This window comes from Ammospiza caudacuta, chromosome 17 (genome assembly GCF_027887145.1).
Source record: "Ammospiza caudacuta isolate bAmmCau1 chromosome 17, bAmmCau1.pri, whole genome shotgun sequence".
NCBI classification, from domain to species: Eukaryota; Metazoa; Chordata; class Aves; order Passeriformes; family Passerellidae; genus Ammospiza; species Ammospiza caudacuta.
The window spans coordinates 7788587-7813639 of NC_080609.1; the positions used below are offsets into that span (position 1 = coordinate 7788587).

General features: G+C 37.4%; 1 protein-coding gene across 5 annotated transcripts in view; it reads left to right on the plus strand.

The window, feature by feature from the left end:
- The window catches only part of PARN (poly(A)-specific ribonuclease), a 39910-nt gene that overhangs the window by 10550 nt on the left and 4307 nt on the right, over nt 1-25053 (plus strand). For 4 of the 5 annotated variants that reach the window (XM_058815736.1, XM_058815737.1, XM_058815738.1 and 1 more), the window contains 9 exons: nt 45-88; nt 575-617; nt 2294-2369; nt 3437-3547; nt 3633-3702; nt 8428-8483; nt 10329-10415; nt 14998-15072; nt 20545-20734. In XM_058815736.1, coding sequence (XP_058671719.1) covers nt 45-88; nt 575-617; nt 2294-2369; nt 3437-3547; nt 3633-3702; nt 8428-8483; nt 10329-10415; nt 14998-15072; nt 20545-20734 — 752 coding nt within the window. Of the gene's footprint in view, nt 1-44; nt 89-574; nt 618-2293; nt 2370-3436; nt 3548-3632; nt 3703-8427; nt 8484-10328; nt 10416-14997; nt 15073-20544; nt 20735-22725; nt 22814-25053 lie in introns of those variants that run through there. The other variant, XM_058815740.1, reaches the window with a different exon arrangement.

The following is a 25053-nucleotide window of genomic DNA, read 5'->3' on the forward strand; positions in this document are numbered from 1 at the left end:
GTTCACTGACTTGGATTTTATCTTCTGGTTTAATGTTAAATTAGGACCTAAGTGAGTTCAAGGAAGTAACATCATGTGTCTTTCCCCGGTAAGTTCTCAGTTCAAACTTTCATCCATTTCAGTATAGTTGTAGCAAGCTGATGTTTTTTGTCCTAGCCCTGTACCCTAGCTGTTACTGGAAAAGAAATGGGGATCAAGTTAGATAAATACCATTTTTCAAGTAATTTTGAGCAGCTTTTTTCAGAAAAGCAGTGTTGTTGGTTCACTTCTTGGCAAAAGATGTACCCTTGCTGTTCCCCTGGGTTTGGCATGATGTTTGGTGTTTTGAATCTACACTTCATTTGGAACAAGATTTATTTGCTATTAGTTGTTTGCATCTCTTGCTGTTCCTTGGTTGCTGTCCTTTTTCATGCTGAACAAAGCCAAAGAATGTTTTGGCTCTTCCAAATCCAACAGTAATTTTCAGTGGGATGTGTCTGCTGTTTCCCAGCTAATACACTGAAACATGTTTTGAGGATTTGACAAAATGGGCATTCTTCTGTTTCAACTTATTTAGCTCTTATTTTGTTTCTAGGTTACTGGATACTAAACTGATGGCAAGTACACAACCTTTTAAGGTAAGTGAATATTATAGAATGATTTGAAGATAGAAAATTACATTAATACAGGTGTACTGAAACAAATGATACTGCTTTGTGGAGAAAGATGTTGAGTAATATTTTCTGTGATGCTCCTTTTATTGTAGATGAATTATTTTTCTTTACCCCTAATCTAAACTTACAGAATTTACAGAATGCAAATTTTTACTTTCCTACTATTGGCTTTTGTCACTTTTGTTTGAAGTTTTATGGTAACTTGGCAGCTTTGAATTCCAAACTATGCAGAGTTTTTGCTAGGTAAAATGTGATTAGTAGATTTTCTTCTTGTTAAGTAGCATGTGCCCTCAGGAGATAAAAAGTGCTGTTCATGAACAAATAGGATCTGGAAGCTGCTTGTATATTCCAAGCCTTAGAGTACTGTGAATGCTGACTTAGATTTGTCTGGAAAAATGCTTTATCATCATTAGGTTCTCTTGTGGCCTTTGCTCTGTGGGTAGTCAGCAGGAGGAAAAAAATTACAGGTTTCTCTTAAAATCTCTTACAGCCTGAGTGTTATTCCTCTAAAGAAGTATTGAGACAAGTGTTCATGAGCTCTTGTTCCCCCATGTGCCCTTGAATTAATTAAAAAACATGCTGAGGAAGCAGCATCTCTCTCTGTGCATAGCTCTGTGACTCCAGAGCATTGCATAAAGAGGTGCTATTGAATGCACTTGTAGGTATTGTCAGGTTTGTGTTGCACACTGCTGTGGTTAGAATGGAGGCTTTGGCATTCTGAAAAGTAGGAAATCTCCATAAGTTTTATGTTTGGTACAGCTGTGTTGATATTTGTGATTCTACAGCAGATACTTGGGTTTTTAGCCTGTTGTTATGAAGCCCTGCTTTTGGGATGCCAAATGAATGCATCATTTGAGCTTGTTCATTGTACTTAGTTCTTGATAACTTTTCAGTCTGCAGATCTGATGAGTGTAAACAGCTAAGTTTGATTGAGAACCAAAGGAAATCTGGTCCTCATAAATCTCAGACAACTTTAAGAAAGATTGTGTGACGTGTTTTGCTTTCTCTGGCTGTTGATTCTGAATGTTTCCATTGTACTGATTGACAAAACATATTTGATTCAAGAACTTCAGTAAGGAATTAATCTATAATATATCTTTGTGGCTCTTTATTTTATGCATATAATTCATCAGTAGATTCACGGATGCTGCTCAACTAAGTTGATGTGTAGGAGCAACTTTCTGATTGTCAGACTTCTTTCACTGTCTCTGTTACTTTAAATCAGCAGTATTTACATTGTAAAACTATTCAAGAATGTCTAGTCAGCAAGCACATTTCAATACTCACCTTGAATGCCTTCAACCATTAGGATGAGTATTTAGAATATTTGCCCTGCTGTTTGTGCTGCCTTTAACTTGGCACATGTACCCTGCATGAAACCAAATACAAATAGAAATATTACTTTGGCATAATCCCTCAATAATTCTGAGCAGCATTAATAAATGCTTATGATGTAAGTGAGGCAAGGTAACTGAAATTTGTCTTGACACGCCTCTGGTGCATTAGTTTGAAATAGGGCTTTGTGTAAATCCTTGGAGAACACCAGGTGGCAGCAGTAAATACTCATTTGATCCTGTTTGATTTCAGTTTCCAGGGAAAATGTGCTTGGCATTGGCAATTAATGATGGCTTTTCTTGCAGGAGCTCATTAATAATACATCACTTGCAGAACTGGAAAAACGTTTAAAAGAGGTTCCATTCAGCCCTCCTAAAGTTGGTAAGGATATTTCAAAATGCTCTTATTTCTGAAATGCTTTGATTATGTTTGTTCTTGGTCTGAATTATAAATTCCCTGCTCATACTGAGTGTTTTGATGAAGAGACTTTAAATGAGGGCACTGTACATACAGTGCAATTATATTTAGAAGTATACCTGGAACTTCATAGGAATCTAGACAGAAAAGAATGGATGAGTTCAGTGAACAGCAGTTTCACCATCTTCTAAGGATGGATTTGTTTTCTTTTAGGTTGATTTTTGGGGATTAATATGAAATTTGTTTAAAACTTTCATTTGATGGTTGTTCTTTAGATCAAAGCCAGAGGCACTTGGACAGGAGGCACTTGGACAAACAAAACTAAGAAAACTTCTACAGCAGTGACCAGTTGTGTGTGTTCTAGAAATTACTACAGCTCTTTTAGTAGGAAAAAGGGCCTTGAGGTGAACAGAAGGATATTTAATCAAAGGGCAAGCTTCGCTCAAGGTTCTGGAATTTTTATTAAGCTGCTAATCTAGAAAAGGGAGAGCAATACTGTAGAGTGGAGAATGTTGAAAGGGAAAGTTTTCAGTGCTTGATCAAAATCAAGATGAGCAGTACTTTTTTATATTGCTGAATGTGCAGAGCATCAACCCCAAGTGTATTTGTCAATAAAGACATCTTTAAATCACTCAGTTTAGTCTTCATTTAAATATCCTGAAAAATCTGACCTATCTGGTTAATAGTGAAGCTTTTAATTAGACTGTTCTCTTAAATGCAAGTCAGGAAAAAAGAGACTTTGTGGGGAATTCCACTGTCACTGTCTTACAATTAATGCTCCATTTTGGCTGAGCAGGTGTGGGGATTAAGGGCTTTTTAAGAGGAAAGACTCTCCATCTTAGAACCTATTCTAATTTTAAAAAGCAAAAAAACCCTGCTTTTTAAAGGACTTAAGAAAATTAGAAGATTCTGCAAGTTGTATAAATTTCCCCAAATGATGTTATGCTCAAGCAAAATAAGCCTGTGGGTAAGCATCCAGGACTAGCTTTATCTTCTCTGATAGTTATTTATAAATGTCTTTTTCTCCTCAGAAAGTGCAGAAGGATTTCCAAGTTATGATACAGCATCTGAACAACTCCATGAAGCAGGGTATGATGCTTACATTACTGGACTGTGCTTCATTTCCATGGCTAATTTCCTAGGTACATGTGAAATCTTTTCCAAACCTTCTTCCTGGTGCTCTCTGTAGCTGCTTATTACATACTGAATTTATTCTTCCTTCATCAGGTTCATTCCTCAGTCCTCCGAAAAACCATGTGTCTGCTAGATCAGAACTCATTGAACCTTTTTTTAACAAGTAAGTCGTTGTATAAATCCTGCTAACACAAGGAAGTACAACACCAGCTTCAGCAGATCTACCTCTAGCCATGGAATCAATAGCTAACTGCATTTTTCTTTAAACTGAAGTTTTTCTGGCTTTCTGATTCATGCTGGTAATGCTGGAGAGGTATGAAGTGAGTACCTTTTGTTTTGAGGAGGATGGTTTACTTTCTGCTGACCTGTGAAAGGACACTTAGAGTACCTGGCCTGCTTTAATGGCCTTGCCATTATTTTTGGAGTAAGCTTTGGAAGTGGTGGAACTGAAGAAAAAGGTGTTCTTTATGTTGTAGAACCCTTAGTAACTGGTGATAGTGAAAACTGAGTGTGCTCATCAGGCTGGAAAAACTAAAATATCCCTGTGGTGTTCAGTCCAAATAACACAAAGCATTGGTATTGACATTGTTGGGTAACCCATTTTTAAGATGGCATAAGAAATATACATGTATGATTTATGGGATGTTGCTATAAACATAGCAAATTTGGTTTTGAATTGGATCTTCATGCAAACTCCTTGAACAAATTGAAGTAAAACTTGGGGAATCTAGAATCCTTTATGCACAGAGTCAATCCTTTACATAATTAATCTGTAGATTTTACCTTAGGAAACTTCTAAAGATGCTGCAATCTGTCACATAAAGAACAAGGAGTTTAAATTAAAAAGATTCTAGTGTTTACTCTGTGTAAATTCAAGAGAAATTCTTGAATTTCAAACCTGTAATACAAGAGTTGGCAAAATTAATTATTTTATCTTCAGATGGCCCACACAAATGAAAAAATCATTGTGATCAGTGGTGTTCACCTTTCATTGTTCTGAACATTTTATCATTATAGTGACAGCAGTTGCTATGTTCTCTTGACACTGAGACATGTGAGGCAGTAACTCCATATAGTTTAGCAGATGCTACAAATATTCCCTAGATGGAACATGGACCCACAGTGACTGCTTGATTTGAATGTGAGGGTAAAGATAGAATTGATCATCACAATTTCATTTTGAGATGGGATTTGTCACTAGGTTGTTGGTATACACATGCCAAGTAGTAAGTGCCAATTGAGCAGGATAATTCTTCAATAATAAACCAAAATTCTTCCTAGAAATGCATATTTGCAACAAGTACAAACAGCAACTTCAAGAGCTGTCACAATAGTACATTTCAATTTAAGCTTTTCAAATTAATTGTGTACTTGAAATGTGACATTCCTCTAGGAGTGGCATTTCAAAGTTGTGAGTGAGTGAGAGAAGCCTGCTGTGTCTGTTCTGGCTTCAGGGTTAACTGCCTGACTGCAAAGAAAGGGAGAGTTTACAAACTGTAGGGAGAACAGCTGCCTTTTTTTTTTAAACTTTTTTAAGCAAGAAATGAAAATTACTGTTTGCAAGAAAAGAATGTTTGTCCATTCTGCCATTATTGAGAACATATAGTTTTAGAAAAGCTATATATTGTTTTTAAATCATGGAAACTTGGAAGACTTGCCATGTCTTGCCTTCACATAATTTTAGAAGCTTTGCCATATTCTAGCTAACATCTGCCACATCACCCAAGTCAGAGCCTAGAGGTGAGACTCTCACCTTTTCCTTACAGCAAGCAGACCAAGGCTGGTATTTTTCAAGCTAGTTTTCTTTCTCCTATAATGTAAAACTAGCAAACCAGAATAAGGCAACTATTTTTTTCTTTTTTTTTAGATAAAGAATGTTTAAGTCCATGTCAGAAGTCAGAGCTGTGGGGTGTTTCAATGAACAAGTCTTTTGCTCTGTTCAGTCAGTCCCTGCAGGTCTCCGTGTGCAGCTTTTGGTGTTTTTAGCACCTGTAGAGGCACCCAGGGCTCTGCAGTTCAGAGTTCCCTGATATCCCCTGGTGAGTGTGCTGCTCCTGGGCCTTTTTGGCAGGTGTGCCCTGGGCTGCCAGCCAGCTCCTGCTGCACCTGCTTGGCTGCAGTTTGTGGTCTAGACTCTTTCCCCAGCTGAGCATCCTCTTCCTGCTGGGGAGGAAAATAGAATCTTCCTCCTTCCTCCAGAAGTCCTACCTGATCCTCTGGGCAGCAGTCAGAACAAGGAAAGCTTTTCCTTTGTAGTCATATTCTTCAAGCAAAACACAAACTACAGCATGCAAACAGAAAGCTGAACAAATGGAAGTTATACCTTGTGTCCCAAATTTTTCCTGAAAGAAGCTGAGCAGAGGAGTTTAGTGTAAGGCAGATATTTAGAAGCAGTGTTCTCAGTTTGAACTATTATCCAGACAGTCTTGAAAATGTTCTTTAAAACAGACCATGATTTTTTGGGTTGTGTATAAAGTCTTAATTTCAAGATATCTGTGTATTAGATGTTAATATTTAACTACAGTTCAGTGATTAAACTTTCACATCATTGCTAGGACTTTGGAAATGTTTCCTGTTTGAATGGGCTTGCACTAATGTGATTTAAATTAGTAAATTTGAAATGAAAAAATCAAGCTTTGATTTTTATGAACTTAGCTTTCAACTGAAGGTAGTACTTTTTTCCAGAGTAATTTTGATGTCTTTCATTATGTCAGCAAAATTATGGAACTTCCTGGCTGGCTGTTCAACAGTAATGGCCAGGATATATGTTAATGTTCATATAGAATAATGATGAACATAGGTAAAATCTTTAGTTTTAGGGCTTTTGTGAGAGTGGAACTGATTAAGAACAGACTTTTCCTTAGGGTTGTTTGGCTCTTTTAGGCATAATGCAGTAAGTTATATGATAAACAACTCAATAAAGCAGGAATTCCAGAGATGCATTTCTGTAATCTTTATGCTTTATTGTATATACAACATCTTTGAAAAATCCTGTTTGTCTGCTGTGAGTAATCCCCAGTGAACATTTATGAGTTGAGATGATGGGACTCTTTATTGCAGTATCTAAACTCTTGTGTGTATAATTTGGATACTGTTATTGTCTCATATACTTTTGAGTTGGTTTGAAATTTTTTGACTGGTTTAGGGCAACGGCTCTTCCATTTCTTCCTGCCCCCACCCACAAGCCCCACAAACTTTTAATGACAATGTTCTTTTGTATCTCCTTGGGTTGTTTGAATGCTGTTTATTCTTTTGCTGTAGCTGGAGGCAGAGGATGCAAGAAGTGTAGAGAAATGAGAACACCATATTTTATTGAGATGAATAGCATCATGGCCTGTAGAAATAGAAATTAGCTTAGAAATGTTTTTTATACAATGGATATCAGAATCCAAAATCCATGCAAATCACTTGGGTTTGTGCTATATTTCTAGAAAGTTTCTCATAGGGAGCTGTGTTCTCTGGCATGTACTGGAAATCCCTCAGCTTTTCTATATTAATTTACTTTTCTTTGCAAAATTACTGCAAAAGGAGATTGGTGTGTTTTTGTGCAGTTTTACCAATAACTTCTTACTCTCACTGTAGGAATACTTGCAGCCACGTGTGGCTGCAGTAGTCACTGACCTGGACTGGTAAACTGAGCTGGGTTAAAAGAAATCTCTTTTCTTTTTTCAGCTAGATCCATTTCTCTGCACAGTTCACCACACACCTGTGAAAACTTTCATGCTAGCTCAGTGCAGAGGAACAATGTTGACTCCTTGAGATTATTTCTGCACTGCTGTGACTGGCACAGTGATGGCCTTCCTCTCCTCCTTCTCTTTGACTTGCCACAGAAACAACTGTTTTCCAAGTAGCTCCCTCAAAATACCCCAGAGTTCTTACTGAGAAGTGGATTTCTGTCCTCTGACTGTGTGATCTGGCTGTAGTCCCTAAACAGTGTAGGAAATAACATTTTTTTAGCTTGGTCTGCTTAGCTTTTAAGGAAGTACAGCTATGACACTGATTCTCACAACACTAACTCACAACTTCATGAATCCAGCTAATTCAATATAGAGCTCATGCTGTCATACAGAAAAGTCTTATTAATTTAAATGTTCTGCAGTTAGATGAGGAATCCTAGAACCACAGTTATGGATACTTAATTATGGATTATGTTGGGGCTCAGTGTTCATAATCCATGTGGTGTAAATTGGTGCTGCAAGCTGCAGTTACTTCTGTTACACACCTGAAGTGCTCTTAATACTAAAATCAGTATTTAGGCTACAGGGAGTATAGTTGTATGTGTGTGTGCTGTTTAGTGACATAATTGTTTGGCCAAACAAATAAATGTAGGATTTGTCTCAGGGAATAAAAACCTGATCCTAATTAATTTCAGGTAAATGTATTTTTTTTATCAGTAGTGTGTTCTTGCAGTTGGCCACTGTATTGCTTTCCTCAATATGATAAACCCTGGGCAGGGAAGCTTAACTAGTTTTCTCCCCAGAAGTTTTTGTTGTGTTTTTAGTAGACTTCATCTTTATTTTTATGAAAACCTACTAAACTTACTATTTGAGTGCTTTAAAAATCAATCCCAAAAAACTTGGCAAAAGTTTGTTCAGATTATAACTTGGCTTAAAACAAACCTACCTTTTTTTTTTTTTTAATAAAACTTCCCCCTTTTGCTGAGACTCAGAGGATAAATTAGGTGGGACAGTGTGTGGCACAACTGGTGCAAGTTCTCACTCTTAGATAAGGGATTGGGCTTAGAGGGTCTGTTTTGTTTTAACATACCTTAGAATAAATTTGGGATGGTTATTCTGCTTCTTTAGAAGAAACATGTAAAAAAACCTATAAAAAGGAAGAGATCTTCAGGCAGAAATTTGCTAATGGTTCTTTTCCATATTGCTTTTAGGCTATTTCTTATGAGAGTAATGGACATACCATATCTCAATTTGGAAGGACCAGACTGTAAGTAGCTTCTCTCATTGGAAAAGTAGTACCATTCTGACACACTTCCTGGAGAAGGAAGTGAAAGATTAATTATGTATATCTAAAGCAAGGATATCAGCATATCTGTTAGCTGTGTTTAGGTTATTAGCTACTCATGAAATGATTTAAATGTGTCTGCTTCCTTGTTTTCCTTTAACAAAATACTAAACCCAGAAATTCTTCAACTTTGACCAGAGAATCTGTATTATAAAGGGGGCTGAAGAGAACAAATTAAGTTTATGTAACTAAATGAGAGAGTTTGAAATTAACAGCTTTATTGTTATTTTAGGGTACTATTCTTATGTACCATATCACAAAAAAGTGGGCTCTTCACACTGTCCCCTCACCCCAGCAGTAAATACAGAATGCAAACTAATGAGTAGCAAATGGTTCTGAAATCTTGTGGCCACTTTGTTTCTCAGTTGCTGTGCAGTAGTACCTCTCCTTACCTTCAGCCTGAACATCAGGATTCTTTTGCCACGTGGGATTATGATAATGGAAAAATATGACTTAAAATATTTTTACCTTTCTGGTTATTTCAGTTTACAGACCTGGAGCTGTAATTAATTGATAATATATTTAAATTAAACTAGATTCTACTGCTGTAAATGTCCTTTCTTTTATGGGATGTTTCATTATGAGGGGGAAAACTTTAGATGAGAGTTCCTACTGATGCCTTGACTTAATAAAGTGTGAAGCCCTGGAAGTCAGTCTGGTCCTTGATTAGATAAATGCTTAATTTTATATTGAGGAGTCAGATATGCAGTGTCTTGAAAATTGTACCCATTTGGAAGCAGTACTGATGTGGAGACATTTTCCACTCCTTGCATTGGAAAGCTCAGACTGGGGTGTGGCTCTATTAGATGCCAGTGTAATAGTAACAGAATGCAGGTCTAGAGAGATGCAAGTAACTGTTGGAAAGTACATGCTGTAAGGGCATAAATTTAATTTTAAATTCAGTTAGGTGGTCAGATCACTGAGCTCTGGCTCTGCTGGAATGGTAATCTAATTACATTGCATCTTCCTTCCCCAACTGTTTGATACTGAGTGGAAGAATGGGTAAATACTGTGGGTCATTGAGAGAGTGCCAAAGCTACTAATTTGTAAAGATGCTACTTCCACTTGCTGGCCAACTTACAGGATTGTTTTGATACTTTGCCAAGAAGGGTTGCCAAAAAAGTCTGCCTCTGAAAGTCTGTCTCTTTTATCTGAAAGCCACTCCTGTAGAACAGACTGATGCAGATATTCTAGGAGAACCTGAGCCAAGGAGGCTCTCTAAGGCTCTAAACAGAAAGCATTGCAGGGGGGGCACATTTTAGCCACTGGGCTGGTTGTTTGGGCTGGCTGGTTTAGCCACTTCAGTTGCTTTCTGAGATGTAAACCCCACTGTGGGTTCAGGAAGCAGTCTGGTGGTTGTTTGCAGAGAAGCAAAGCCACCTGAAGAGTACAGCCAGGTTTCTGTGGGAGGTGCACTTGGGGTCTGTATTTTTAAAAAAGAGATGAGGCACAGCTGACTAGGTGACTGTTGTAATTTGTATGTTTCTGTTTGTCACATAGTGAAATTGCAAGTTTGTGCAATTTTTCCTTAAATAATGAATTTCAGTAACATGTGTTAAGTTAAATAAGATTGAACATGTGAATGTGACTTTCATCATCTTTTGTTAAAATGTGTGTTAAAAACTCATTTAAAAGAATGAAGTTGCTGCACAAGATAAAAAGGAAAGGGAAGAAAAAAACCACAAACCACATTAGATGACAGTTTTAGGATATTCTAAAGATACAAGCAGTGACTCTTATTTTAACAAAAACATTTTTGTTTTGTAGTGCAGCCCAAACGAGATCATGTTCTTCATGTTACTTTTCCCAAAGAGTGGAAGACTAGTGACCTATACCAGCTTTTTAGTGCCTTTGGTGAGTGATATAGTCTGTCTTGGTGGTGGTGGTGTTTTTTTTGGGGATTTGGTGGTTTTTTGTTTTGTTTTTTTGTTTGTTATTATTAATAAGGTAAACTTCTGGTTTGTTTTGTTATTTTTAGTCTGTGGGTGCAGACTTAATGCTAGCGTAGGTAATGATGAATCTCTTGTAATGTTTGAATTTGATGTCCTGTGGACTTTGCAATGATGTGTTGAAAAGTACTGTTCTTATTAACTGCTTTTTAGAACTCTTTATTTTGGTGCTTGTTGAATATTGTGGATCTTTTATCCTTTCATCTACAGCCTCTTCTGATAGGAAGTAAGAATTTATATAGGTGGAAAAACAGAATGGGATTGGTGTGGGACAGATGGAGGCTTTAGGAACAGGGTTCATCCTGCAGCCAGTGTAAAGCCAAACTCCAGCATGTGAGTCCAGGCAAGCAATTAAGCTTGAAAATAACCAGGTTGATTTCTAGATTGTGAACCATCCAAGTGAGAAGAAACAGCAAAAAGGGTAGTTAATAACTGGACCAGTAGTCCTGTTGCTCTACTTAGTAGAAGTATGAAATGTAGGTATCTGGAGAGGTGAAGTAATAGATGATGTGGAAGAAGAGACCTTATCTCTTGTGGCTTGGTGCTCTGTCTGTGCAGGGTCTCTGGAGCTGCATCCAGCTCTCTCAGTTCCTTGTGAGCATTCGATCTTCACTGCAGCAGGGGTCAGTGGAGTGGCTAGGATTTAATAGCCCCGACTGGGAGATGTAGGAGAGAGAATGTAGAGAATGAACAGCAGCTCCGCGAGAATGTAGAAATGGCAGGATTCTCGGGAAGCTGCTCTTCGGGGTGAGGAGCGCGCTTTGTGCCCCTCGGCTCCCGGCGCTTTGTGCCCCTCGGCTCCCGGTTTCCCCCCCTCGGCTCCCGGCGCTTTGTGCCCCTCGGCTCCCGGCGCTTTGTGCCCCTCGGCTCCCGGCGCTTTGTGCCCCTCGGCTCCCGGCGCTTTGTGCCCCTCGGCTCCCGGCGCTTTGTGCCCCTCGGCTCCCGGCGCTTTGTGCCCCTCAGCTCCCGGTTTCCCCCCCTCGGCTCCCGGCGCTTTGTGCCCCTCAGCGCCGCCGCTTCCCTACGTGGGACGGGCACGGCCGCCAGGGGGCGCGCTCATGCGCCGCTCAAGGCTCGCTTTGGGACTTGCCGATTCCCGCACCTCTCCAGATTTTAGAGCTGAATGTTTTCATATTTCCATTTACAAGCTCCATGTTTGTAATTAATCTATATTTTTTTTGAAGTCTTTTTGCCGTGGTATTTCAAAAAACCCTGCAGATTATTCCTTCCAAAATTCTGGAACACAGAAGTACCCATGATTTTCCAGTTGTAGGTGGATAGGGGCAGAGTGGTATAGTGTGAGGTTAAGCGATTTACCAAAAAGCTACAAAAAAAAAAAAGGCAGTAGCAGACATGAATTATCCTAAGGTATTACATCAGTTAAAGCAAAGTGTCTTGAAATCCAGCAGTATTAGTAGATTTTTACAGAAAAATTATTTTAGAATGAATTCAAGCAGAATTATAGTCTTCCATGGAGCTTCTAACAAAATATGGTGAAACAGCTGAAAGGGCTGCAGTGTCACACTTGGAACTGGTTTACATTTGCTACTCTAGAAGGGGTGTTCATGATTCTGAAATCCTTCAGGACTGCCTGCATACCAACTGGACACCTGTTCATGCAAGATGTTTGTATAGTCTCAGGGGTGAATGTAGTTTCACTGTACCAGTACTTGCAGCACTATGCAGTCTCTTAGAAGACGTTAGATTCTTAAATTTGCATTGTTTATTTGGTCATGCTGATGTGAAATAGGAAGTCATTAAAACAGGATTTGCTGGAATACAGCTTCGGTGTATAGCTTTAAGTTCTACCTAAATTAATGTCTTTGGGCTTTTGATTCAAACTCATACTATTGAAGTATTATAAAGACTACTGCTTAATTACCAGTAGAAATCATGTAGGAGATGTACAAGAACAGAGTATAAAAAAGAAAATGTTTCAATTATGTAATCCATCAGTATGATTTTATTCTGTGGACTTTATCTAGTTTGCATGTTTGAGCTAATATGTGGAGAATTTTCAAATTTCTTTATAGAAGAAATACATTTTACTTGCGCCTTCATGTCATTGTCCACCCGTGCCACCACCAGTGGCATTCGTCAAAGTATTGAAGACTTGATGTGCAGAGAGAGAGATTTCCTGGTTTATTTCTCTAGAGCTGGTGTTCCATTACATTGCTGTCCATGGCTTATCTGCACTGGCCTTGCAGTGAGCTGGCACAGGGCTCGGGTGATTGCTAAATAGTGTACTGCAGCTGCATTTGCTTTCCAGATCTTTATTTGCATTTCACCATACTTCTGAAATGCACAATATTTACTGAGTGCTTAGCAGTATTGCTGAATGATTTAATTTATTAATCTTATCTCTCCTAAATTCTTACTTCTTAATAATGATGAAATGTGGCAGTCTGAAGAGAGCATTTCTTAAGCATGGAGAGTTGCATAAGAGCATTTGTTGTGGTTTGCTTCAGATTGGAACTCAGTGTCTGCTATTTAATGTTTGACTTTCTTTAAATTCTGTATCTAAAATTTATAAATCTGAGTATAAAAGCAAGATATGTTGGCAGGTGTTGAAACCCTTTATTAGCTAAAAATGCAAAGTCAAAAGTCATATGGAATGCATCAACCTTTCTGCAACAATAAATAAGGGTCTCATACTGAAATTATGTGCCACCAATAGGTTGGATTTTTATTAATTTATTTTTATTTGGCACTTAGTGAAAATATGGATTCTGAAGTCCATCTGAATAATAGCTGAATTCCTTTAGGAATTTTTTTTTTGTCTGTTGCTGATCCTATTTTATACTGAGGGCACAATTGCAAGGTATTCAGGAGAATTTTTCTTTCTGATCTATCTTTCAGTCTGCTCAGGTAGTTTGAAATTAATAAACTGTATATATAGGAAGAGGACACAATATGGACAGCATTTCTGTGTTCCAGAGTTACAACAGAATATGGTCTCAGATGTCTGAAATGATTGTTTAGAAAATTTTGTAATTAGTAATACAAAATTGGAGAACTTTATACACAAATAATTTTAGAGCAAAGACTTAGCAATGCATATAGAGCAATATGAATTTGTACAGTAATTTCTGTCCTTTAAAGGAAACTCCATGTCGGGGTCCTGCCAGATTGCACTGAAGTTCTGAGCTGCAGTCACAGCTCAGGCCTTGCTTGTGTTGGGAAATGTTAATGTCCTGCCAAAAGGAAGTTCTCCCTACACCAAAGAGACTTACCCATAGGCAGCAGAGTTCTGTGTTCTTCAAAGGCAAAATTATTAGAAATTGAATTTATGTGCCCTAAAATATGTTTAAAGAAATTCTAACTTCATGGTATAGGCTCATCTTAATAGCAACCTTAGCCCTTCCGTACAGGGAGATGTCAGAAACCATACTGAATTAATTATGGTTTTGGCAATGATCAAAATTATTATAACTTAAACTCCTAAATAGCTGGCTACTCAAATGTATAGCATGCAAATGAAATCTATCTAGGCTTTTATTTTTTTATAATTAGAAAATCTGTTTATAATCTGGCTGGATTTCAGAAGAGATTTCTATAACCTTGTAACCCATAGACTAAATTAGATTTCAATAGATTAAACAACTGAGAATAAATGTATTTTAGCCATTTTGCATCGTTGTTTTTAACCTTGTAATGTCTGAAGGTTAAATGGTGGTGTAACATTATATGTAACTTGATTTTGTAGTCTACATGAAAAAAATGGCACCAGTTTTCAATATCTGAATTGTACTAACAGTAAAGCACTTAGATAAGGACAGGAGAGGTAAGCACAGGAGATGTAAATGGATTTCAGACTATAATAAGACCTTGTGTCTGGAATGGGAATCCTTTCCTCTGCTTTTGCTTGATTATGAGCTCTTTTAGTGCTAATGTGACATTTTAAGCCATTCACATAGAAAATGCACTAACTGCTTGATGAATAGGGGGACTTATTTCCAGTCACTGTTCCATTGTAACAGCTTCCAAATGAGGTCCAGATTTTGTGCATTTGTCCTCATATTGACTCAAATTAAGTTTTTAGTTCACATCCAGGAAATTATGTATAGTGGGATTCAAACAAATCAGAGTTTGAAAATTTAGTATCTCAACAGTGGAGTTCTCCCTTGGTGTGATCAATCCTCTACCTACTCCTTTCGACTGGAATTTATCATCACTCAAAGAGCTGTTATTTATTTATGTAAAGGGCTGAAATTCCCAAATAATCACTTCAGTTTATTTTGTAGACTCATACATGAAGGGAGGATGTGAGGGTCTGGGATGTACAGGATGCTCACGCTGCCCTGACTTTCTGGGCAGTTCCAGGCCCTTGTGCAACTGGGTATGAACTACACACCTGTACAGTGGACAAAAGCCTTCTCAAGTGCAGTTACTCCTAGTTTTCTTTTTTATGTCATGTCATACCAGATAAAAGTGTGTGACTAAGTCTAAATTAAAAGTAGTCTTAAAAATTTCTTTTGCTTTTCTAGGTAACATTCAGGTTTCGTGGATTGACGATACATCAGCATTTGTCTCACTGAGCCAGCCAGAGCAAGTACAAATAGGTGAGTGTTGGGTTTACTTCAGCCTTAAGACTTTAACTGGCTCCTGCAAAATGCTCTGAGCCAGCAGGGTCTGTGATTCTAATAGCAAAACCACTGACTTGTTTGGAGGAACTGGACTTCCATAGAGCAGCACATGTGTTGGCAGCAAAGACAAGCCCAAACTGGACTTGCTTGAGAGTTTTGTGTTTCATTCCATGACCCTCCCAGTACCTAAACCTGTATGTGGAATAGTGCTGGTTTCTTCACTTGGGGCTGTATTTATTGAGGCTATTTACTGTTACTTTGCACAGGGTATAACTGTCAAAGACTTTAGTGGTTTTCACCTCCAAGTACCCTTTGGACTGATGCACATTTGGTTTGGTTTACATTTACAAGGAATAAATGCAGTGAGAAGCCTTTTGGTGCTATTGTAGAGCACATGCAAAATAAGAGTGTCCAAAGAGCCTGGACTGTTAATATGCCTACAGTCTGTGTAGGAACAATGTGCAGTCTCTCCAGACATAAGTTTGTAAATTTTTATTTGAACATTTGAAAATATTGCTGTTAGTTATGTGGGAAAACAGTCTTCTTGGTGTGTTGGGTTTTAGGTTGGGTTTGTTTGTGGTTTGGGGATTTTATGTTGTTTTGGAGGTGGCTTTGGGGTGGAGTTTTTTAAGATTTTTGATTGACTGTAGTGGAATCCAGAAGCTCTTAGTGGTTTCTCTAGTTGTTTTGGGCATTTATTTGAGTTCTGACCCATAACCTTACTTCAGGGAAGAATGGCTGAAATTTAAGGCCATTATAGATGATAATTTGGGATATGTTGAGTAATGTCACCCCCATTTACTGAAATGCTTGCATCAAATGCTGTGGGGCCAGTGAGAGCAGCAGTATATGTAACTCTTCTGATTAACTGGCTAAAATTTTGTTGCACTTAAGAGCTTTTCAGACAGAATTCTTACAATTAAAAAAAGATATAAAGCAGATTAGAAAACCCCACGGAGTTTACCTCATCTATCCTTACTATGCTCAACTAAAGAAGCTTTCAGGGCCTGGATGTACAATCAGTGCATCTCTGTAATTCCTTATGAACATCCTGGGAGTGTTGTTCATACTTCCTCATACATTCATAGCTGTGCAGAGGATATTGAGGGCTCACCAGCAGCCTCCTTATAGCAATTGCTCCATAGCAGCAAGAGCCATTGTTTCTTCATCCATATATAGATATAAGAATGAAATAACTTCTAATGAGAAGTTCCAGATAAAGAATTATGTCAATTAAAGCTTTCCTAGATGCTGCTGCAGTAAATTCCCCACTGCTCCTCAGGCATTGTCTAAATGCTTGGCATATACATTGTCACCACTACTTTTTGTAGTTTTTGTTCTTAGGTTTGGTTTTGGTTTTTTTGTTGTGTTTTGGTTATAGTAAGTACATATTTTGGAAAGAACTGAATTATTGAAATTGAATCTTTCTGGCACTGCTCTGTGTCTTTTTTTTGTGCTTTGACAAGCAGAAGGCTTGTTCTGTGGCCTACATGCTGGGAAATGTTATTTGTTTGAAAGCACAGGTGATTATAGTCTTTCATAGATTTTCATGAAATCAGGTTAGTAGATATTCATATACTGAAAGCAGTGAGTCAACCAAGCTGATAAATTAGAGTAACCTCAATTACCAAAAATTGCTTAAAATTCTTGGTATTTCATTGGTTTGGGACCTGTTTGGTTTTTTTGGGTTTTTTATTGTTTTTTTCTGTAATAAATGCATTTTAAAATCAATTCTGTTATTCTATTCCCTATCTTAAATTCTTTAATGAATTGTTTTGGTAATAAAAGTCACTGTTTGTACTTGTGATTTAGTGAGATATGCTTAAGTGAAGAACCTAGGAATAACTGTAATGTGGCCTGGTTTTTAACCTGTTCCTATAAATGTCTGCATCTTCTGGACTTTGTAAAAAGCCTTGGAGGACTGTGAAACAATATGAATACAAGGCAAGATGTTGCTATGGGTGTACTTCTATGCTTATATCTTGAAGAGATTTATGATTTTGAGCTGCTGTTTAGAATCTGTATAGCCACCTTCTATCTTAAGCTGATACAGGAGAGGAGAACAAAGGGATGGGCAGCACCATGTACAAATTGGTGTTATCAGTTTGGGTACAGCCTGCAGATAGTTGCTCTTATCAAGTATACTTGAGATACTCTGGTCAGCTAATTAGCCACGTGTTAACATTTTAATGCCTTGCAGCAGAAATTGTCCAGATATGCTTGAAAGACTGAAAACTGTATATAGGTTAACAAAAGGGGCCATTCATGTTACATTGAAAATTTCACTAATATTTAACAAAATATAGTTGAATTCTGCTTACACCTTGGCAATGTCCATGGTTACATCATCATGTACGTTTTTTTAGGATTTATGGCTTCTCTGGGAGTAAGTTTGTACATTTGCTGTGGAAGAGCTCTGCCCTGAATGTTGTGTAGGGGACAATTGAATTCTATTTAGGTTAATTTAAAAGATGCCCTCTGATTTGGGATGTTGAGTCTTCTGCTTTCTGTTGATAAAATAGGCACACAGCCCTGCTGCTTCCACTCCTGAGTTTTACTTTGAAATACTGGACTATGCATGTGCCCTTTTGTCATCATGGCAAACTTCTGGATTGTTACGTGTGTCATGAATAGCCCTAGTAGTCAGTAAATAAGGCTGTGGAACCATATGGTGAGTATTGAGAGTAAAACAAAATGCCTCCTTAGCTACTCCTAATTGCACACTGTTGCTGTGGCTGAGGCACTGCTCCCATGTTTAAGGAGAACATGGTCAGATAAGGTTAATGCAGCATCCATACAGAGGTCACTTAAAGGCTTCACAGGTGACATTTTACTGAAGTATTTCATAAGCTTAAGTGTTTAGCATTGCAGCCTTAATCTGTAGAGCTCTGTGTGTTTATTGTATTTATATATTGTGGCTTTTCTTTTACCTACATGGTTCACCAACATATTTGTCTTTTTATTAAGAGGCTTAATATTATCAGTGGCCATCTGTCAGGATGTTGCTCTCCATAAAAGCAAGGACTTGACAGAAAGGTGTCTTTGTAAACATTCCTCTTGGACCACTCAATGACAGTCAGCCTGTTTGATGTCTTCCCTAGTAATAAGGGAAGGTGCCATCCTTTAGAAATGCTTTTCCTAAAATAGTTTGCAGTTACTGTTATTCTGCTATGAGATAGAAAATTTGGGGCTGCAGTTAATGTGAAGTGCAGCCACATGGTGTTGGTTACTAGGTTAGGTGTCACAGAAAGATTAGTCTCATCTCTTGAAATTTAAAGAAATAAAGAAATACCCCCCCAACTTCTCTTTAGTTTTTTAGAATTCACAGAACATTCTAGCAGTGGATTTCGTCTCCTGGGAGTGCAGAACAACCTAACTGTATTTGCTTTGTTGGCAATATGGACAGCATCCATCAAAAAAGCATCAGAGGAGCTGCTCTTCAATTCAAGATCATGCAAGATTGTTTTATCTCTGTGGCTCCTTAGACTTCTCCATATGGCTTCATTTCAGTTTTTCAATGATGAAGCAAAATATTCAGCATGTAACATTTTATATTAAATATATATGCTATATATGTATATACATATATTTGTGTGTGTGCCATATGAATGGATTGCTGTAAAATACATGCCTTATTTCAAGAAAGTAGACTTGACTTTGTACAAAAATACTGACTCTTGCACAGATTTATTTTAGAATTATATTTAGGCCTCAAATTATTTGTTTTTCTTCCTTGAGAAAGGCCTGAGTTTATCAAGGAATTAAATGGCAGACCCATAACTTTGGCTCATATCTTGTAGCAAAACAAATAATGTTATTGTATTTTAACAAATGAGTATGTATCAGATGATCCATGGTAACTTTGTGCTTGATTTTAGCAAGTAAAAACATGCTTGAGTTTAACTAAACAAATTTTCCCCCAAGGAATGTTGGCTGGCATGCAGTAAACTCCAGTGAGCCTTATTAATTCATTCATGATGCCTGCCCCATAACTTCATGGGCAATAAATATTGTCCTAATTCTTACAAGCAGATCCTGTAACTTTGCAGTTCAAAACAAATACAAGAGGGATGAAAGGAGGTATGTCTGACACTTGTTGGTTAGTGCAACTATCTCATGGGGCTGTTAATCAGAACTACTGCTGTCTGTACTTGGGATTAAAATTAAATAGTCAACACTCCTGCCTGGTCTTATGTATGTTGCAACAGCAGCATCCATATACCATGGCAGGTACTATAGATACCTGTTTTACTGTTACACAGCAAATACACAGAATGGATGCTCTGTCCTGAAAGAGGAGAAAAAACCACATCCACCCATCTTCCTCTCCTTTCTGAAATTTGGTGTTGGAGCTTGCCATCTCTAGTGCTTGCACCAGAGGTAGCACAGAATAACATGTATTTATAACAGCTCAGCTAGAATCCCAGAGTGGGATATGCATCTGAAATGGCTCTAAAAAATTGGAAGTACATAATAAAATCAGGATTTTTGTCTCCACTACAATTGCAGTATTTTAAAATATGCAGGAAAACAGTCTGAGGTTGGGGAGGGGGGGTTGTTGTGTTTTGTTTACATTTAAACTGGTTTACTGCTTGGTTTACAATACTTTCTTTCAGAGAGCTAGGCTGAAAGCAGCAGAAGACACCAGTTGACAGTCAGTTTAATTTGCTGATTCATCTGTTACAGGGATGGCGTCAGGCCAGAGCTTGGCTCGCAGAGTAAAGGCTGAGAGCTGTGAAGATGCTGGGGCTTGAAGGAATGTTGTTAAATTGTTACTGAGTGGAGGCAGTGAAAGTTTTTTCTTTAGTTTTAAAGTGCTTCTAATTTTGCATTGACAGAAATCTTTCTACCTTGAACTCAAAGTGGTTTTTGGTTAAAGGGAGATCAGACATTAGAAAGATACAAGGATGGAACAGCTGGCTGTTAGTTAAGTGCTTCTTCCATGGATATCTTGTGCAACCAAAAATGCAGCTCAAATAAGCTTATGTTTCACAGCAATCAAACAGAGTTTTGGCAAAGGCTTTGCAAATGTCGTCTTTTCCTGGCAGACTTGCAAAATAAACCTGCTGGGTTAAGTAATGAGACTAAAAGGGAAAAAATCCAGGAAATCTTTTCTTGCCAACAAGCAATCTGGAAGAGGGTTACGACTGAAGAATTGATAGTTTCTAATTTAAAAGAAATGTCTTAAGTAGATTTAACTCTTTTTACACAAAGTCTGACTTTGAGAAGAGCTTTGAGCATCTAGTTCAGGCACTGTGACTTCTAGAGAATATGGCATTTTGGGTTTGTTTTGTTTTGTTTTTTTAATTGCTAACAATGGAACTAGAAATTGTTTTATGAACAGAACAAATAGCTTGCAGCCTTCTGCTTTTCCAAATAAGCTATTTCAGTAGAGGGCATGCTGTCATTTAAGTGTTTTGTATATAATATCATTCTCCTCCTCCATAGCTGTAAACACCAGCCGGTATGCTGAAAGTTATAGGATCCAGACATATGCAGAATATGTGGAGAAAAAACATGAAGAAAAACAGACCAAGAGAAAATGTACAGAAGATAGTTGGAAGGAGATGGAGAGGAAGAGGTTAAAAACCCAGTGCACACCTTACGTTTCCCAGAGTCGGTACTACTGTGTTAACAGGTGAGATGTCTGTGCTGCCAGCTCGTGTTCTTACTGCATTTCTGTACAAAATCTAACAATTTTCAGATAGTTCTAAACTAATCCAGGACATTTTTTCTGTGTGTATTTCTTTGCATATAAATCAGCAGTGGTACATCAGATGTCACAAGACAATAGGTAAAGGAACAGAGGGAATTTCATCATAAATGTGATCAGACAGACTTTTAAATGCTGGGATCTTGAGGGCAGGTCACATCACAGCTTCTGAGCTTGATGTAGCTGCATAATTTCTTATAACCAAAATTTCAAAATTATTTTCTTTAGTCATATTACACTTGTGAATGGCTTGTGTCATGTGGACACTTAGTTGTCATCATGCATCTTTTAAAGACCATGTTGGTTCTGGGCTGACTTTCCATGGTGATAATAGTGCCACAAAGAATGGTATAAATTCTCTTCTAGAGCAGTCTTGATGAAGTTGTCCTTGTGCTTCAGAAATAGGATGGCAAATGATGATACTTGCATGGCTTTAAGCTTTTAGTGTAAAGCTTGAAAAGGGCTTTAGTTCATTATTTAAGGACAAAATTAAGTTAGAACATGATGCTTTTGGTTCTGGTACAGTATGTTCCCTGTGTTGCTGTATGTATTTCTTGATCCATATTTATCTGCTGATATTAATGACAGGTTTTGGATATGATGGTAACAGGCAGCTTCTTTCTCAGTTATCTGTGTAGCTGAGCATGTGAAGAGACTTTTAGTGTTAATATAATTGTATAAATAACTTATCAAGTTATTGCCATTCTTCCCCCTCCCTTCTCCTGCACTGTCCCACCAGTTCTATGAATTCTGCGTGAGAATAAGTTTGAGTGGCGTGTCTAAGTTACACTTCTCTAAGCAGATGTTTTGGTTTGTTTTTGGGGGATTTTGTCTCCTTTTCCTCCCTGCCCTGTGGTAACACAAACCAAATTTGGTGGTCATAAAACCAGTGCTGAGGTATTTCTGCTTTATCTTTCTTGGAATGCTACATTAAGTTCTAGTTCTCATTACATCTTCCTGTAAATGTTGATCTGTCAATAACAAATTCAGTAAAATTGTTCTGTTCTTTTCATGACCTTATAATTTTGCAGGTGTGTATTTTGGCAAGCTGTCAGATCTTCATGGCTTTTGTCATGCTGGGAATTCTAAATGTGTTACAGACACGTTTGATTCAAAAAAACATATGGAGGGATGATGATACAATCCATATCAAATGAAGTTAGTTTAATGGAACTGTTGTACTCAGGGATCCTGGGGAGTCCATGCTGTGAGGAGCTGAGGAGCTCTAAGGATTCTCCTGGCACAAGGCTGCACGTGGCTAAGGCTTAGCACTAAGGTGGTGGACTATTAAATAGTCTGGAAACACTTACTACACCTTGAGATGCTGCAAAGAAACACTGAGTTCTAGTCTTGTTTCTGCCAGAGGAAGTGTCTCCTGTCAGTGAGTGCTGGGGTTTGGGTACCTCACAGGTTGCAGGCAGATGGTAATGATGGCAGCTCATGAAGAACAGGAAATGCAGAAAGCTGATTTGCTGTTGTCTTGCAAAGAAGTTTAAGATCCACCACAAATGTGTCATTTGGAAAATTGCTGAACAAAATTTTCAGTAAATTCTTTCCCTAAAAGTTTGACATACCCTAGCGAGTTGTTTGTCTAAGTACTTACTCTCCTTGAAATTTTTTAATACCTTTTCTTCACCTAGTGTTGTAAAATTCTACAAGAAGTAGCTTTTTCTTTTCACATGTTCAACAACTTGATAGCCTTGGAAAGCAGCCTTTATTTTGTTGACAGATCTCTTATAATTGATGTTACATAATTTTTTGTTCTCTTATTATTCCATTAATAAAGTAATTTGGTTCTGTCCCACGTTGCCTCTCATGCAGGTCTTTTGACATGTTTTTCTTCACTTAGTTTTATTTTTTACTAGTTATATTTAATTCTTTTGTCAATTTATATTTTGTAAATGCTTCCTCTGAAGTATAACCTGTTTAGTTAGAACGTGGAACTGCAAACCATGATCTTTGATTTCACTCAAGATGAACTCTATTTTCCAGAAGAAGGTATACAAAAATATTTCTATCTAAAGGTATATAAAATATTTCTATTTTATCTATTATATACAATTAATATGTTTATTATATACAATAAATAGATTTGTTTTCATATGAAATATAATATCAATGTTTATATAAACAATCAGGACAAATATGTATGTGTGCATGTATATTTGCCCAGATTAGTTGAAGTCGTATCTAGCTGAGCACTCAGCACTGTGATGTATCCAGCAGCTGATCTCTTATAATAGCTTCATGTTACTGCATCCTTTATTTATTTATTATTTAATGAGCTTGCTGCATCAGCTTCTGCCAAGGAGCACAGCTGCAGGATAGCAGTTTGTCTCCATGATGACAATGTGTCCTGGTTACTTTTTCATTCAGTAAAGAAGTTGTTGAGTATTTCTTGTAAGGAACTTTTGTCTTAAATTGACAGATTGATAAATATGTAACAAAGGTTCTTTAATTCTTGTCTTGTTGATAAAACTGTAGTTCTATATTGTAGAGGAATTTCTCTTCAGAAAATAAAGTTTAATAGTGTTAATAGCTGTCACAAGGTAAAACAATTTATAATTAATATGTATCCCTTGCATATAACTTAATATTACCCTTAAATATAAAAATTGATTTCAATGGAAATACGGCTAATTATGAATGTTAGATGGAGAAGTAGATGAAAAAGTGTTGCATTTGACAAAACTTCAAGTACTAAATAAGATCCCCTTGTCCAGATCTGTTGCTATTCAGAACACACATAGGAAACAGATGGAACTGGCTGTGTTGTGCTTAGCAAAGGACTGCCTGCCAGCTCTGCCATGACTGTTACATGCATGGCTTTAGGAGCTTTTCCTTAGCAAAACAGTGTTAAACCATGGCAGGAAAAGTCCAGTGGGGTTTGCTCTATGGAAAACTAGGTGCCCTGCTCTGTTTGTACTTAATTATTCTCCTGATCATCATCTGGAAAGAGTAAAGAAGAGTAAGGGCAATGCCAAAAGGCAGTGTATGAAGTACAAGGAAAGGGTACAATTCTGCCTAAAACTGTGAGTGCTGCATCTTCTGTCAGGTCAGGGGGCTGTTTGTAGCACCACTTCCTTGAATGTCTTCATTTTGCCAAAGATAGCTAATTCTTGAAATGTGCAAGTGTTTCTACTTGGTTTATTGATGATGATTCTTTTTGTTTATTACAGAAATGGTTTTTTACAGTGGTTTATTACCCCCTAAAGAATAGGAATTGCAAAAGCTGAGGTATTAAGGGTATAGATAACAAATATTGCAAGTAAATTATTATAGTGTTCCTGCTTGTATTGTTATTTTAGGTGAATTCACCTGCTCTTCAGCTGAAATGACTGATTTTTATGATGGATCAGTATCTAGTCCCACCCCTCAATGTTGTTTCAAGTGTCAAGAGAACTTAGTTTTGTGTAAATTAAATTTATTTGAAATTGTAGGTCCTCATACATCCAGGCCAGTTACAAATACCTTGTTGTCGTGAAGTGTTTCTTTGAAAAATCAGACATCCTTTTCCAAAAGAGAAAATGTTAAATGCTACATCATCATAATTGTTTTCCTACTTTTTGCTCCCCTCCATGTGCTGATTATTTAAATTTAATTACCATAGTGGTAATTGGATTGCTGCTATTTAGTACATCTGATAATATATTCTTTAGAAAATAAAATGAGTTATTGCCTGGATAGCTGTTGTAGAGGTGTATTTTGAACCTTGAGTGTTGCATGGTTAGAGGATGGGGTGAATCTGTGTCTCTAAATGGTCATAAGGATCATAAGAGAAGTCTGTCTGCATTGGGCAATGACTGAATGCAATTATTGTGTTCAGTCTTTAACTTTGTTCAGTTGTTTGTCAGCTGAATGAAGAAGTTGAGGCAGATATGTGCACACATCCAAAATAACTGTTATAAGTGGAAAGCTGAACTTTGAGTAGTGCTCTAACTTGTGTATGCAACCATACTCATTTACTGCTTGGTACATAAATGATGTTGCTGTAATCTTAAATCTTATTCAAGGTTAAAGAAGAACAAGACATAAAACAATTAACCCTTTCCCCTCCAGAAGCCATGCAGTCCATGAATGAATAGCAAATAAAATTATTTGGGAGAAAGGAAGACAATGGTTCTTCATTATAAAATATGTTTATTTTGTATTTTGTGCTGCCACTTTTTGGTGGTGGGCTTTTTTTTCCCCCCCCTAAGGTATCTGCAGGAGGCCCATAAGGCCTAAAATTAATTTTTATATTG